Source organism: Botryllus schlosseri, chromosome 12 (assembly GCF_051294905.1).
Source record: "Botryllus schlosseri isolate E-star chromosome 12, Bs_hap1, whole genome shotgun sequence".
NCBI lineage: Eukaryota > Metazoa > Chordata > Ascidiacea > Stolidobranchia > Styelidae > Botryllus > Botryllus schlosseri.
In genome coordinates, this window is record NC_137247.1 from 7,603,935 (window position 1) to 7,621,732 (window position 17,798).

Genomic DNA, 17,798 nt, shown 5'->3' on the forward strand with positions numbered 1-17,798 from the left:
GTGATACGTGGCTTGAAATCCGCCGCAGTGAAATGCAGAAGTGCTCAGTAACGAAGTACTACCTTTCGTACTTGCTCTACTTATTCACTTGGTCACACCTCATACAATTGGACAGTTTTTTAAGCAAAACTACTTACTTTCACGCTATGGATTGTGAATAGTAAAAGTATAGTTTTGGAATACGCTTGCATCACTTTTACGGGTGAAATCATTGTAAGAACCATATTCAAACCAAAATAGCCATCATAACAACTACTGAATATACTTTCGAAGATTTTATCTGCTTGTACAGGTATTAGTGATTCTACGTTGGTCCCGGATATGCATCTTGCAATTTCCAAAGCAGCCACCACCGATTAACGGCGAAAAGTATTCTAACCGGCGATCTATCTACATTTCGAAACTACCATTAACTGAGTAATTTACATGCCTTTCATTTTCTACCTCCGCTTGAAGTACTTCTACATGTCTTGGAAGTCGCGATTTCTACATGTAAATGAGTAGATATTTACGGCATTACTGCTACTTTTACTTGACTAGGAACGCTGAATAATACTTTGCTCACCCCTGGCGACACTAGCGATGAATATGCGCGTTCGATATTTCAGCGAAGACGAGGGAGACGTGATAACTCCGCTACACGTATCCATCAATTTCGACCGGTGCAAGATTACGTCAGCGTCATGTGACTGTAAAGGCGGGAACATCTTCTTTTGCAAACACGTGGCCGCGCTAGCGATATTCAGGATACGAAAACCTAATTTGGTAAGCTTTGTTGAAACAGGTTACAATCTTGAAGACCGGGTCATCACCTCAACTCGTGACTTCGTGTTTAGGTCACGATACGACTTCCGATATCAGAGACACTGCAGCAGATGGATCGGGACCAGTTACAGAAACTGACCCAATACCTGCTGACACACCACAACCGCGTGCTTCCGTCCGCGCAAAGAGTGGCCGATTGGCTTGTGGACCCGACGTCGCAGATAAACGCGGTCAGGGGCGCGCCGGACCCAACGGCTGGGGCAGGTAATAATTTAGGCTACAAGGATTTCATTTATAGTGCGGACCAGAGGTAGTCAGCAAAGAAGTACTTCTATATTCTTGCAGTACTTAAGTTAGTTGAGTAAATATCTCCCTGTTACACCACTGACCTTATTGGCTATGTTTTTCGAAATGTTCACAGAGCAAAGTTACTTACTTTTCGCAGTTTGAATTTGAAAAACTATCAAGTAGTTTTTGGTTGTTTCGTCACATTTATGAGTGGAATTTTCATAAGAAACGACCTTGTATCTTGACAGATGAATGAATTGTCATGGATATTGCACCCATTTACTGTGTTATTCGCGATTTTCCGTTAGCCAGGATGATGTATGCAGCACCTTCAAATGTAGCCTACTCCAATTAACTGATAAAAGTATGCGACCGAATCTAATTTTGAAAACTACTTCCATGAGTATTTTACAGACCTTTAATTCAATTGAAGTAGAATTGACTTGTAAATATTAAATTGCGATTGCAATTGAGTAGAAATTTATTGCACTGACCAATTTGGCCGCCTCTAATGCGGACAGTGACAGAGTTCTACAGTGCCTTCTATCATTGCTGTCTCAAAACAGCATTTAAAGTTATGAAGAACAGCGGTATATATCCTCTGTTACCGCTGTGTCATGGGTTTTTCCGTGTGTGGCCAACAACAAATCTTTCGCAGACTACACTGGCAAATCAGATATCGCGCCTAATATACAGCGACAGTTTTTATTGTCGTGTGTGCCTTCGTGACTGAATTCGCAGTGGACAATCCCAGACATTGCCTAGTTTTATACGGACGGTTCGCCACCTTTGCACTGTATATTTATGATGTTTGAATGCTCGTTCGCGACGCTATATTTGTAGCCAATTTAACATCATACTGGGCAAACAGTAAATGAAATGATTTCTTCGACGTGGTGAACTTTACAAACAGAATGACGAAAATGTAGCTAACGGTCACGTGTGGGCGACTGGCCGTAAAACATATACTTGCAGTATCGGTAACGATTTCACCAACGTGCCTGTGTAGTAAACTTACCACACTCTTTGGTATACGCCATCGGGATTTCGTAATTGAAATCCCTGAAGGTTTTCGGGCGTTCCATCTTACGTTATGATATCCGGGCCGTAGATATGCGAGTCAATTTGGGTTATCCTTCATCATCAGTTTGAAAGACGAAAATTGTCCACATCTGGAGCTAGTCATATCCTATCTGCTTAAAATAGCGCCTGGCGATTGTGTTTCAGCCGATAATCGAAGCCTGGTTTCATTATTTCGATTATTCAACTTTACATGAACTGATACATCCAGGTTTGCTTGACGACGATCGCTGGTCGCTGGAGGATAAGGAGGCCGCCCGCCATATATCTTCTGTCCTTCAAAATACCAACAATCAACAAGGGGCTGTGCAATTACAAAGTCTTTTAGCCAAGGTGGGTGGTCTATCCGTGATTTCTCTGATCGTTGAACCCACGCTTCTAGTTGCCACTATGTGTGCGTAGAGTAGACAGTGTCTTATATAAGATTATGCGAGAGTGGACTGTTTAATCAATCGGTAGAATAATAGATTCAGCAACAAAACCGACAGGTCTGCGGCGACTTACCATAGTGACCAATTGTGACTGTACAGCACCGTCACAATGAAAAAACAACAGCTGGCCAGTGTCCTTGTGTCATTGATCCAATGTCGTTGGGTGGTCGATTTAGTTTTAGATCAATTTGGAGATGAGCAGAAAAAATTGACGGTACCTAATCTAGCTATTCCTAGCGTATGCAATGTGTTACTCTATGACACTATCAACAATATCGAGCTTACCAAGGACCCATGCGCAACCTTTTAAAGCAACGCATACCACAATATAGTAGCGCTGTATATAACCCGATCGATGGTAAAGTAACGTTGGAAAACTCTCTAGAGTCTAACCAGAGTACCGGGCAATATGCAAATGGAACTCTACCATATACATTGTACCGCAGGTCCGTGAAATGTTACGCGCGCGAGACTGCAACGGATCAAGACTGTTAACACTTATCACCAAAGAGCTGATGCGTTATTGTAGCACATACGTGCACGTATCATCAATTACGCAATCATTATCTAACGCTCAAGACTTATGCAGGATGATGTGGGACCAGTTAGGTCAGTACCAATACTAAGTAAACTGAGTTTTTCAAGTACGTCACGGTGCTCGTGTTTAGGTTTATTATGGGTCTGCGTCGTTCTCAACCCTAAGATTTCGTCGGCGGAAAGGCAATCATTCGTGAAGAAATTAGAATCTTGGCAATCGCAACCTCACTGCCCACAGGAATCGGGAGAAGGCGAATCGCCTAATCATCCCAACCAGACTGGTAAGAAATTACAGTGTTTACGGTTTATATAGTTATCAAGATACCTTCAATGCTATTCAGCTGGACTTGATCCTACACTGCGAATACGGTGGTGGAAAATAGATGTATTTACCACATTAACACCATAACTTAGGGTACAAATGAGGCATTGACCCCTTCTGATCCGGTAAAATACGGTAATCTCTGTCGAGATACATCCCAGGGGTGTATGTAGTGGGTTATGTTGCCATGTACCTTACCCAATTAACGCCTTCAGATGTGGTACACGAAATAGAACCCAATCCACCCCTGGGACATATCCCCGTAATAAGAACTGGTGTATTTGACTCTTTTCAATCATTAGGAATGGGTTTAAAAGCAAAATGCTGTACCAGACAGTGTCGTTCTATCTTATTTGCACCCTACGCTATGGTGAGAATCGGTATCGCTAAATCCGTGGTAGATCAAAGTTGTTCGCATTGTAAGAATTCCAGCCTACTTCTCTACTCCTGTTTACTGGGCGCTTCCGCTGATGTGCAGTTTTCCCTTAATTCACAGGTCGCACTGTGCTATCGCGCGCCGTGGACGCCGGCGCTATGAAATGGGACGACCCGCATTTGACCAATATCCTGCGAGGAGCGTATACAGAATCTGGAGACAAGCACGTACCGGTTCCAGTCCACGATGTAGCTCTATACGATTACGACGGGCAACCGTTGTGGCATGGTTAGTTCGATACATTATCCCGTTTGCCATTAGAGCTCGTCGGTAATGAAGTAACTATACTTTTTTGAGCCCTCAAGTATGCGTTTTGCCTAGTTACTCCAATTTTACTTGAACAGTTTTGTAGGCATAGGCCTACTTACTCACTTTTTCTGCTTAGGGTCCTGAAAAGTAGAAATTAGTATGGTGACAAGTTTTAATCGATTATATGAGTGAAAACGTCATTAAAATTGGTTCGAATAATCCCTGTATCACCTTAAATAAATATATATTGTATGATTGTACATATATCCGTAGTTTCAATAGTCAGTTTTAGTTAATCACGAAGATGTATTTTGCAATTTCGAGGGAGACGAAAGTAGTCTTCGACCCTTCAATACTTACTTGATTACTTTTCAGAATCTTGTACTTCCACCTGAAGCAGTCTTGGAAATTGCCATCCCTATTTGTAATTGAGTAGTAATTTATCTCGTTACGTCCACTTCTGCTTGAGCATGTTCGCTGAATAATTTGACCACCTCTGACCATAGTCTGATGTGCGATTGTTGGTTTTCACTATGACTGTAAGATAGCCATTTAATGATACCATATTTTCGACAGAGTACGTGCCCACCGCCTGCGCCAGAGTGGAAGCGCTGCGTTCTCACGGATGCGAATCGGAGGCCGTGGCTTTGGCCGCCGCCATCGCCAGGACGATCAAGAAAAAATGGACAGCGTGCTTTCAATCACCCCGAGGTACGCATCTGCACGGAATTCGATAGGTGTAGATGTAGCGGTATTCATTTCACCCCAATACATATATGCAATACCGCGCAGGGTCAAGGCCTATCCTCATTTTCTCTATACAATGTTTTTTTTTCAATTCTCTATTGTAGTTGCTGATGATTACTCCTAACGAGTGTCAGCCAAATATTCCGGTTCATTTCAATACGAATATACTATTCAATTATATATTGAATTTTTGTACATCCAAGTAGCTCTCCTCTAGTTCCATGATGGATTTCAAATGTAAAACCGCCGTAAATGAAACGATCCACTGTGGGAAATAACGAGTACCATATAAGTAGGGCTCGAGAATCAATTGTAATGATGCTAATCGGGTAGTGGGTAGCGATTTGGGGGGTACTAAAAACCCACAGCATTGTCACAAATTGAACTAAAATTGGCATGGTCGAACAATACCAAGTTATATTTATGTAATACTTTACCCGATTCTGAATCGAATCACTGAGGTATACTCGAATTTGCTTAGCTTTACACATTACACCTCACTCTTTGGGTGCTTAATTATACTGAATAATTCTATGTTTACTAGAGAACCATTTGAAGGTAATAACAGTCCTTTCTGTACATTCCAGTGCTGACCACAGAAGTATCGCACGCGACACTTCCCCAAGGATTAATCGGACATCCGCTGCACCCGATACACATACTATTCGACACGCTTAGCTCGACGGACAACAACAGTGGTAAGTAATATTACGGGGGGTTTAAACTGATGCATACTCTGATAATGATAAAATACGATAACATCAGTCTAAAGACAGCGCATCCAATGTCTATATTTTCGCATTCGGGATGTATTTAGATAACGCGGAAAAGAGTACCGGTAATCACGTGACCTCGGCGTACGAAGTAGCCTTGCTGACTCTCGGCCAACAGCGGTCGATGCCGGCCGGATCGCATAACCAGGAAAAAATGATCGCCGGAGAGGCAGCCCTCATCAAGCGGCTCAATCAATTGCAACTCAACGCCGACATGATCTTGGTGCTTCAAGCCGTCAGCAAAATGCTGGTCGAAGGTGATTATGCAATATTAATGCGTCCGCAGAGTCCGAGTGCGCTAATGCATAATGCAGTCACAGCTATATCGTAATTATATGTCATTCCTGAAATTCTTCACTCCGACTCGACATTGTTAAAGGTTTGGCGAAATTCTACAAGGGCTCTATCGGATTACAACAGTGTATAAAATTCGATGAATATCATATTTCCAATTGGCTTTTCGAGTAATTGGTCAAGTCCTTTTCAAGTTTCAGATCGATAACGTTGCGAGTGTCTTGTTGAAAATTAAATGTTCTACATGATTTGTTGGCCATGTTAGATTATCATGTTTCCCTCTTATTCTTGTTCCTTATTTCGTGGTTATATTTCACAGGCGGGTGCGCCAGCGGCCTGGGTCAGCCGATAAAGCAGGAGTCGGTTCCTCTCCACAATTTCGCCAAATATCTCTTCAACTCCCTGTTGCCGCACGACAGAAAGTTAGCGTTCAGGTGACTACTGAATCATGTACCTTCCGTTTGAAGATCGCTACTATTCTGCTTTTGTAACTTACGCTGTAAATACACTGGTGGTAAATATGGCTAAACTAAATTTCCACCCTGTCTTAGGGTGGACATCAGGTCACATGGTAGCAAATGCAGCTTTCACCACCCTTTCAATGGGTGAAAATGACTTAAATACACCAATTCATATGAAGAGATATCACGGAGGTCTACAGTATATGATGTTGGGATGGTATCATGAAATCAGAACACGCTGCACCCCTTGGATATCTCACCATACCAATTGGTGGATTTGACTCGTTTTGTCCCATTATAATGAGGGTGAGATCAATATTTGTGTCAGAAAATGCTGCGTACCTAATTTTAAACGTGCGTTACGGCGGGAAGCGGCTGAATGCCCGATTTCCGTTTACCGTGTACACAAGATTGATATATTCGAAACAGCAGCTCCCCATTAATCATTATATTGCTCGGAACACTATTTCCAAATTATTCATTATGAATTCCACGACACTGGCGTTTTACGCATCCAGAGTCGGTGATTTACGATTTTTATCGACAACAGTAACTGTAACTAACGAAGGGCAAACCCCGGAAGCAAGCATCCTTCGTCTTTTTATTAACACAAGCCTGGCGTGAAACAGCATATGGTATTCGTATGCTGGTAGTCGCCCGTATACCAAGAAAACACATCTAATGACGTGTACAACGGGCCAACTGATGCCTTCGTTCACAACTGAGTAATAATGCGAGTAGTTTGCCTTCCCCGCATTGCCGCGTATCGTTTTTAGCGTACAAGCAGGCGGAATTCTCCTACGCACAATTTTCTCGGGCTTTGCGTGAAATATTATATTACCGATTTCCCGCAGGGTCGGCGTCCGAGCCATGCAAGTCCCGGTTTTCCAACGCCGCGAGCCTAACTACTACGCTGACGCTTACAACCAGCCTAACGCTTTCGGGCTGGATCCGTACCGACCCATCGACCAAAACCTCAATAGGGGAACGTCTGCTAGGTGTTTCATCGCGGATAAATTGGAGGCGAACCAATGCTCGCTTGCCTCAAGCCTGATACAAACGGCCAAAGGTAAGCTGGTGATTTGCAATATTGTATGACACTATAACAGCTTTTCCTTTTCCTCCGATGCATTATCCAGACTTTCACTTGAGTAATCGAGTGTAAATCTCTATTGCCATTCTTCCACATTGATGCATACAAACCATAGACACACATTCTTATGGGGCCTCATGCATAGGGTGGGGTTGGACCTGTTATCGTCTACCACCCCAAAAAACGTTACCTATAGGGATGGTGTGAACGTGAGGTTCACGTTCGCGTTCTGTGTGCGAACCTCAGATATTTAGAGGTTCACGTTCACAAACGAACCTTGGTAGGTTCTGCACTATGAAGCTTTTTCATTTATTACAATTTTCACTTTATTATGGCATCTTTGATTGAAATTTATTGCATTTCAACTGCGGGCCCGGTATATGCATGGCGCTGGCAGCATAAAAATCAACACTAAACGAGCATGTACCTTGACAATCTCAAACATTTTACTTGCTTTGTTACAATTGTTTGCTCGAAATATCGAGCTTTCCGTTTGCGAATATTTAGTGACTCATCTCTGCTGTGAGCTTGACCCGCAATCACACAACATACAGAGCGAAAGACTACATGTAGGTAGTCAGCGAATGACTCTTATCCAACCAATCAATGAAATTGATATCGTTGTCTGATGTAAAAAAATCTAGCAGGCGTACGGGGTCAATCTCGATTTCATATGTTTATTGTATCATAAAAACCAACTCCATGGATTGGGGTGTTGGCTACTGCTGTATAACTTGTTAAAGGGGTAATATCGGTAGCAAGTAGGGAAACCCGTTTTACACTCTGCTCAATATCAACTTAGCTATACTCGGGACGCCGAATACATTGTCCGGTCTGACCTTGACCGTCAAGGCGTAAGCTTATATTCCCATGCAAGTTTTCATCGAAATTGTGGCAAAGGGACGCAAGATATTGATTTTCTGGGATGATTATATCAATTGATTGCCCCAGTTGATACATCTGTAGACGTTTAAAACATCAATAGGTATTTCAGCATTGTGGCATTACGTGGCCCGAATCGTCGCTAGGTATTGCGAGGCTATCACTTCACTGAAATGTAGGGTTAGAATTAGCAATATGACGTCACGATGTTCATGTTCGCGTTCACACAGAACCTTTCAAAAAGGTTCGCGTTCATACGAACCCGAACCTTTCAGAGGTTCACACCATCCCTATTACCTACCTTACCACGTGCTAGTAGCTTCGTAAGAATTGGTGCATTTGACTCGTTCACACTAATTCATAAGGGTGTGAAGGCTAAAATACGGAACAGAAGGTGAATTACTTGAGTTGCACCCCATGTTATGATAGAAATCTTTAAAATACACCTCATATAGTCCATTTTATTTACAATCTATGCTAGTAGATGCCTTAACTCTTCAATGTACAACGCGGTTTAAAAGGGATTTCCTTTCAGCTGTTTGATATTGTAATGAATGAGAACGTCTTAGGAATTGGTATCAATAATTGTGTTAAATCCATGGCGTCTATTGATAGCTCGCAAATGCCCCACATGAATTGGATCGGAAATCTATTCCAGCCGGCATGTAGCAACACGGATTGCATCGTGTCGTTTTCGATAAGTGCTATCGATCAAAGCCAGTCGACCGCACTCGAGAGCCGGCGAACACTGTCCACTCGCGGCGTCGAGTACGCGCGGAATCGGAAAGATAAATAAATAAATCAATGGTAAAAGCTTCGGCCGTTATCTAAGCCTGAAACAGTTGGGCGCGTATCTTGAATATCCCAAATTTCAAAAACGTGAAATTAAATACAATTCCGAATTAGAAACTTATGTCGGCAGTTGGCACTTCTTCTTCCTATGTCAGATATGTTGTACCAGAAAGGGACATTTGCCTGATTCGCACTCTACACGACCATGGAAACCGGCGACACATATTGGTTTATAGCGCAATACAGCCCGATATGCGTTGGAATTTAATACTGCTGACAAATCCCGTTGTGATGTCGAAGGTCACCACGGGCACAGCATGTGACATTGTGACAAACACACGCCCCTCTTACCCGTCTGAAGATGCCGAAAGCAACCTGTGGAATAAATATTTTATACCCGCACTTTTCAATCCGCAGGCGAAGTGATACTATTACGAGACGTGGTCGAGAGCGTGGAGAGGACGATATGCAATCCTCAGTACATCTTCCAACTGTCGCACGATGCTTACAAGGCCGCCACACCGCCGCTGGGCTCGCAGGACTCGTCAATGCTGAATGTATCGTTACAGATGGGCATGCAGGTAGAGAGAGCAGTGATATGCGTACTATGTCTTAAGCTACGCCCTGTATTTACTGGAAATAGTCGTTTCCTGATAAAATGCGAGTAAACTAATCACCAATACGTTCTAAGCCGTAATTCAACATGGTGTAGTTCAATACGTTGCGTTTAGACCTTAAATGGTGCAATCCCCCCGGAAAGGCGGAAACAGTTCCACCATCCTCACTAGTTATGGTGAATCAATCAAGTACACTAATCTAGTATATGTTATGTTGATAGGTGTTAAGGATGACGAAACACGGAGGATCTTGGAGGCGTACCGAAATGGTCGGCTGGCTTGTGACTTGCGCGACCGAAATCGGCAGATATGCGTTGATATCCATTATAAAGGTGCGTGGTTACGGATTGCAAGGCGCTCAACGCCTGTCTTTATGTATTAAAATATTCCCTTTACATGGCATTATATGAAGAGCTTCTCGGGGGTACAGAACTTCAATATACAATTGAATAATATATTGTCAACTAATACGACTGTTGATATACGATATTCATTCCGATTCTCTGTACTATAGTTGCTGGCGATTACCCTGACGAGAGTCGGCCTCAAATATTAGGGTTTATTTCAATACGAATAAAATATTATTCAAACGTATTGTATGGTTATGCGAATCATTTACGCTGGTCTAGAGGAATGCAGCTAATAATGTTTTGCCTTTCCGGCACATAGCTGCAAAATCATGTCAGTATATCCTTCGTTTTTGGAAACGTAGGATAAATCTGCCAGTCGGTCACATCTTCTCATTTGCCTTTCATTGACTGCGAACTGTGATTTTTATTAACAAAGTCGCCCTTGTTACGTCACTTGTTGGTATTGGTCATGGGAATTGATATGACGGATTAAATGTAGCTTGTACCTAATTGTCATCTAATCCCGCTCTAAGTTTGCGAAGTCTCACTTGCATTCGAACAAGGGCGTTGATAATTGTCGAATCGAGTTTGCCAATAAAGTCTTCACGCGCTACAAAGAAATATTATCCCTCGCAGTGCTAATATATCTGCTTCAATAATGGAAAATAGATCGCGTTTCGCGCTTGTGTTCTTTTCGACGGCTTTGTTACGCGATCCGGGCGCAGCGCTGTGGGATGCATTACGGCCTTTGTGCGCGAGATGCACTTGTAAGGGACGGTGGGTTTTATCGGAGTATCGCGAAATCGCGACCCGCTGTGCGCATTGTTTTCCTCGGGAACCCGTCTGAGTCGGAATAATGGAAGGGATTTGCTGATTTCATCAAAGCGCGTTACGCTTTTGCTCTGCACTCTTTGGTACTGTTAACGGCACGCATTTTCAGTCTTTTCCCTAATATATCTGTTTTAGTTTTCGCATACAGTATAGTATAAGACCGCGGTAAGCATATTTACACCCGAAATTGCGAGAGAGAAGTATTATCAGCATCCATGACGTCGTGGCCTTTTAATGTTAAACTTTGACGGATACTAGAGCCTATCGCACCTTTGGTGATATGCGTCATACTGTCCACTTCGGCGTGAATGCACCGCTAGCGTGTTACCACCACAGAACCCACCTTACAGTAGACATCTGCCATCATACAAGAGTGTTTGATTATTATTTTTCACAGCGACTGGAGCGGTGTGAAATGTAAATTTTGTAGCTGAATTGATTCCGCGCGCGATATGGTGGGAATCTAAGAAGCTGCGTAATTAGTTTTATAACATTATAAGCCACAGTTGGTGGTTAACGTTTGTGAATACATTGGTATAAAATGGAGTGTCTATTAAATACATTATCACCATAACGTAGGTTGCAAATCAGGCCATTGGCAATTTCTGGTACCAACTGATTTCACATCTATTCTAATGGATAAATGCGAGTCAGAAACATCAAGCCTTATGGAGACATATCTCCTTGGTGCTGTGGGTTCCGTCTACGCGTGCCGCCGTTTTCGGTCGTATTGGTTTTCATTTCACTGTGGCGAGATAGCGTATTGGTATAATTCACAGCTGAAACTCCTATGGGTTGCTGGTTCGAGTCCGACCGAGGTCGACTCCAGAAGTCCTACGTAAGTGTTGAAGGTTTATGTAGGTTCCTCCTCGCCAACCCATCCGTGTATGCTGTGTCTTATAAAAGCCTAGAAGTTGGCCGTGCTACAAGTCGGCAGCTGCGGAATAAAAAGTAAAGAAATTGGCCTCGTGTAAATGACTATAGTAGTCGACAAACGCCATAAATACCACCAACAAACATAACCCGCTCCACCCATGGAATACATCTTACTTTATTTCATGGCGGATTAAGTACGTTTACAGTGTGGTATGGTTGAGCACTGAGCAGCATATTAATGTTCAAGTGAAACTAGTTTCGCCTGAAACGCGTCAGGGGTAATCGTCATCAGTTAATTGTGGTATGGGAGTAGCAAATGAATTTCGAACCGAGAATTCGCGCAGACATTATTCGCAATACACGATACAGTGAAAATACGGAAAATCGCCGTAGAAATGCCTTTCCTAAAAAGTGCGCATCCGCGATCGCCAAGGTTGAATCATACAGAAAGGCTTATACCACCCTCACAATACATCCGCATTATCACACAGAGAATGCGCTGCGACCGCGATATCGTTTTTGTGTATCTTCAAAACAAACATTTGTTCGATAATGCTCTATTTCGGATGGATAATTCATACCCGGAGTGTTTTCTTCCAGATCTGGCACACGCTGTTTACTCCCGTCGAAGCAACAACAATGCTGGCGAACTGTGTGGTGTCGCCCAATACCGCTATGCGTCTGAACCTCCACCCGAGACAAAGAGATGAACTGTTTCACTGTGTCTGCCAAATGGCCATACAATGCGTCGTAAAAGGTATACTGCTACCACACAATTCTATCTTAACACGAGCCACACCGATTCTTTGATTTGAGCAACAATGGCCGCAATAGTGAAAGGATAGGCATATAATGTTGTTTTCGTCCAGTATTGTTCAATTTATGTAATTTCAAAGCACTTTTGTGGTACATGTATGAGAACATTAATAACAGGAGAGAATATTTTATCTTGTATTGTCATACTACCATAGAGACAATTTATTTCTGTATAATAGGTATTCAGAGTTTTCTGAAAGCCGAATGGCAAATTGAATTACTCGCTCTGAATGGCTAGATCTTTGATGATAAAAAGCTGATTTATTGTTTCCTCCCTTTTCAAGTAACTCAACGCCTAACAACGGACTGTACCGATAGGTTTTACTTTTGAAATTGAGCAACGGAAATTTCAAACTAGGCGTACGTTTGCGGATCTTGTACAAAATGTACAAATGACCGGCTTGTTATCAGATCGTGGCATTCATTTTTGTGAGATATATCAGCAACAAATCCAGTGAACGGGTTTTGTGACTCTGGCATAAGCCAGATTATCATTTTCACCGTGTTTCATTGCTATACCGCCCTTTTACTCTTACCTTAAGCGTATTAGATATAAAGTACAAGTAAAACGGACTGATATCCCGGATTGTCGATTGGCGTAAATCAAAAATGTTCCTCAAATGCACACTTTACCAGGCTAGCCGTTCAAATGGAATATGCAATAGATGTTGAAATTACCTTGATCAAGTATCTGTATAGCAAAACCGGCGTTACCCCACTAAACACGAGCAAAGTGACCCCTTCTTCCAAGTTCATCATTGTAAGGAAAAGGACAATCGCATATCTAGCGACAACTTGTGATGGAAGATTAGTTATATATACAGTCATATTGAATAAGAAAGCGAATTGCAGTGGATGCTATTTGAAAATTTTGAACTTCTACTAGGAGTACACGCCTACACGGTTGTTAATGGCCCAGCACTAGTGGAAAGGTGCGTGTAATTACGATGATCGGCCTACACATCAGTCTAGAGGACTCCACTTTCAACATACACACAATGTGTCACACATGGGTGAAAATTAGGTGTTCTTACATGATTTGCACCATGGCTCAGGGTACGAATCAGACCATCGGCACTTTCCTGTACCAAATTTTGCTTTCAAACCCATTGCAATGGGTGAAAACAAGTCAAATACAGCAATCCGTGTAGAAATATATCCCATGGTTGCAGTGTTTACGTGTTGTGATATCAGAAAGTGCCGTTTACCTGATTTGCATCATACGCAATGTTGGAAATCCGGTTAAGAGCCTTTTCCCACCCATATATTTACAGTGCATGCATAAATAGTTGGTTACAAAATTGAATATGCACGAGTTTCGTTTATAATTGCGCTGTACTGCTGTTTCGTCCTTATTCATCTCCCCTCTCTGTCTTCAGACCCCCAATCATGTGCTCTATGCTGCCTAACATTGTGCGAAAACTTTCCTACCGCCTTTCACGATACGTACCGAATTATTGTGGACGCCTCGAATGCAAGACGCATCGACTCTCCTCAATTATATCATATCGCAAGGTACGTTTTCACCCCAAGTTCTTTTTACTGCCGCACATCGACTAACGGTCTGACGTGGACAAATTTAGATACCTCAACCAAAAAGGATTAAGACAACGTGCATTCACAATCGCCTATTCCGCTACTCGGAACGTGACGATAGCATTCAACCATGACGCCCATCCTATCACGAGCGATCTTCTATGGGCGATGCAGCTCGCTCAATCATTAGGTATGTATTATGCACGCGATTCATGTATTTATTGTATTACATTGACTTTGCGCTCATAGCACTTATTCATATGGATTTATCGTGACAAGATAAACCGCACTATTGAACTTACCAATAAGCTTACTAATTTCACATTGACTCTGGGAGGTACAGAAATTCAATATGCAATTGCATAATGTATTTATATTGAAATAAACCCGAATATCCTCGGTTGACACTCGTTCGGGGTAATCGTCAACTACTAGTAGAGAATTGGAAAGAACATTGTATGTCAACATCATCCATTTTCCTTATTGCACAAGACATTGCAAACTGACTAGAGTGGACCAGGGTGGTAATTTACAAATGCGCACGAAAATCAATCTCTGTTTGGATGTAAATAAGACGATGCGTGACCCGATATGGTTTTTGGCGTAACTTACATGTAGGCCTACAGTGAGGTATTTTCATTTGTTCAATCGCGTAATAGGAAGCGTATTGCTACGCAATAGTCTTTATGAACAGAAGGCCACCCCATATAAATTTAGAGACGTTCGTACGCGTTTTGTTCAGCCAAAATCTTGTCGCGATGAGCCGTGACTGATGTATTTAGGCATCCCTGAATGTTTCAAACTGATTTACATTTACTTGTTACTTCGTCAAATATCTACAAAATAATTCACGGGTTTTCTTCTTTCAGGACAATCCGAACTTACTCAGATGGTGTCGGTAGTGAGCAGAAACGTGACATGCGCTTCGGTGTTGTCGGACGTGCTGCGGACGTGCACGTCCGGCGTCAATTCCCGAGATACAACCAATATCAGTAAGTCGCGGCGCACAATGTGAACACCCAATCTTTCAGAGGAAGTAACCACACTATCTACATTTCTAGTTCATTTCGGCGAAAGAAGCCTGCGTGCCGACAATCCTATCCTCCGTCCGTTGTTGGAGGCTGCCATCAGCGCGTACCAGCTCACGATCCACGCAAAGCTCAGCCACATCAGTCCGCGGCACTACACGGAATTCATCGACTTTCTCAACAAGGTAGGTGGCTCCCTTCATACCCTGTGGTACCGTCGCCGTCAGTCCGCGTTTCACCGGACATTCCCCGGACTTGAGTGTTACAATCTGAATTTGGGATAGTTTCTTAAAAGCTCGGGAAGCTCACAAATTGTATCGTACTCCAAGACAGCGTAATGGTGGAGGCTCTGGCTTCTTGACCGATAGGCCGTGGGCTCAATCCTCGACCGAGTCAGACCAAAGATGCACCTCGCTATACCTCTACTTGAATAGAAAAGCCTGATATTATTTTTACTTGACTATAATGTATGTAATTAGTCCGGGATTGTGCACTCTCAACTATGGCGACCCCCACGATAGGTCTCCAATCTTCCGTTACGGTTCAGTGGAGACATGCGTAGCATTTCAAACCCGTGCGATTTCGATTAAACATTTTCCGTTTACAGGCCAGAGAAACGTTTTTGCTGTCCGCCAACGGCCACGTGCGTTTCGCCGAATTGAAGGAGAACCTGAAAATGGTGTACAAAGGAAAAAAGAAGTTATTGAATCTGGTGGCGCTGCGATTCGGTTGAGTAAAGAAAAACCGGTCGCTGTCATCGTAGCTACCCGCGACGCCATTTATCGGTTTCGAAAATAAGCAAATCCATCACTGTCCTTGAGTGATACACTCCGCACTTGCGATGTTACTATATACATAGTACATACTGATCGAATCGAACGATCATAACTTGTGTGATGTACCGCGCCATTTATATCACGGTCGTATGCATCCGCTGTGAACATTGCTCAATCATTCCCGTGTCGATTCCAATGTCGTTCTAGGTAAAAACATCGCAGGATATTTCGACGGTGGATAATTGTCGCCAATGAATATTTGCTTTCATCCACTCTTTTCGCAATGTGGTTATAACAAGGAAATGTAACCCAATACGCCACTTTCCGACCGCGTGATGCGCCAATTTATTTTGCTTTATACGCTGGCTGTGCCATCATATATTTATACCCAATGAGTGTCCATACCCGCTTAAGTCATCTCTTTTATACGCTACATGCTGCCAGTATATCGTTACGATTTTCACACTAACATTTTAAGCTATGTGTTGTAAACGAATCGCTTGTTATGTCCACCGAACTGAATGCACCATTCGTGTAGGTGTAGGCCCAAACCTACACGAGACCATCAAACATAACTGATATGTCATCAGTGACTATACACATACAGTATACACGTTGTTTGCATCCACGCTTACGTTAGTAGAAGGCCGGTTATGTATTACTTATTAAGTTTACCGGTATTATCTGAAGTATACGAGTTTTCATGACCTACCTATACGTTTATGAATTCGAATATCTGATGGCGAGTGCCTTCCCGCATCAGAACACCATATACGCGTGCAACTGTACATTGTACATATGCTTGTAAAGTCATACTGTGTAATTGAGCAAGGCTTGTGATATGACGTTTTTCTTCAATCTAGTAGACATCACCGTATTAGACCCAGCGCCTATGCGCACGGCCCTACCCGAGTCCGAGCTATTTCTGCCGCTCGTACTTTCTATCAGTGCAGGCTTTCGTTACATGCGTTGAACCTGGCTTACGTATTTCTGATCACAATAATCTTTTGTTCCATGATGTGTGGGCTGGTTCACATCTACATAGTAACCAAAAAGAGCACCGCTACCGGTGAAAATTGTACCCTGCCACGAATGTCAAAAGCCACAATGTTTACCATGTTAATTTGTTCGTAGGGAGCATGATTCATCGCTTGGTAATCTAGTGCTTTTTACATTCGAATGCTGCGAACCAAATCACTTCGGAATGGTCCTTGCGGTCGACTACTCTACGGCGGCATTTAGGGGTCGCCATAGCACAAATCTCCATAAAAGGCTCAATGTCTCCAGACAATTTCAACCAGTACATCGGTCACCACGCCCGGCTTGTTAAAAAATGTCTGAAACGCGATCATGATCAATATGTTCCGTGCGGTAGGTTATACAATGTAGCCCAACCTTTATCTTCATGTTATCATTGTGTGCATGTTGCTGTATTATATTCTTCATCGTTTATGACCTCGCCACCGGCTCTTCTTCATATTTTCGCTTTCGCGAGTTTACATTTTCTCGAATTAACGCGTCCCCACACGCATATCTAACCTCGTAGAATGATACCGTGTTTTTTGTCAAGCAAGATTTTTTTCTCTTCAATAAAAACCATTATCTCTTCACAAGAGACGTCACTCAGACTTGAAAGAGAAAGCTTAGAACAATATAGATTCTATCACAGATTCACAGTATAGGTACCCTTTGTAAAAATAGTCATGTAATACTATCATAATTAAACACTGGTGAACGCAATAGGAAGGGCGAGCAAATGGTAAATGACTGTCTGGGGGCAGAGAGAGATATAGATAGCCTGACAACGGGCACATGAGG

The 17,798-nt window shown here is 42.7% G+C and overlaps 1 protein-coding gene across 1 annotated transcript in view; it reads left to right on the plus strand.

The window, feature by feature from the left end:
- Positions 1–17,593, plus strand: part of LOC145452483 (zinc finger SWIM domain-containing protein 4-like) — a 34,991-nt gene extending 17,398 nt beyond the window's left edge. Inside the window, exons 3-21 of the mRNA XM_080330665.1 lie at positions 609–765; positions 837–1,029; positions 2,345–2,466; positions 3,011–3,173; positions 3,233–3,382; positions 3,920–4,087; positions 4,685–4,819; positions 5,443–5,553; positions 5,673–5,885; positions 6,242–6,356; positions 7,238–7,452; positions 9,568–9,731; positions 9,989–10,099; positions 12,425–12,581; positions 14,020–14,155; positions 14,224–14,366; positions 15,046–15,168; positions 15,238–15,389; positions 15,812–17,593. Coding sequence (XP_080186791.1) covers positions 609–765; positions 837–1,029; positions 2,345–2,466; positions 3,011–3,173; positions 3,233–3,382; positions 3,920–4,087; positions 4,685–4,819; positions 5,443–5,553; positions 5,673–5,885; positions 6,242–6,356; positions 7,238–7,452; positions 9,568–9,731; positions 9,989–10,099; positions 12,425–12,581; positions 14,020–14,155; positions 14,224–14,366; positions 15,046–15,168; positions 15,238–15,389; positions 15,812–15,937 — 2,854 coding nt within the window. The 3' untranslated portion in view covers positions 15,938–17,593. The remainder of the gene's footprint in view (positions 1–608; positions 766–836; positions 1,030–2,344; positions 2,467–3,010; positions 3,174–3,232; positions 3,383–3,919; positions 4,088–4,684; positions 4,820–5,442; positions 5,554–5,672; positions 5,886–6,241; positions 6,357–7,237; positions 7,453–9,567; positions 9,732–9,988; positions 10,100–12,424; positions 12,582–14,019; positions 14,156–14,223; positions 14,367–15,045; positions 15,169–15,237; positions 15,390–15,811) is intronic.
- Positions 17,594–17,798: the final 205 nt, after the last annotated feature.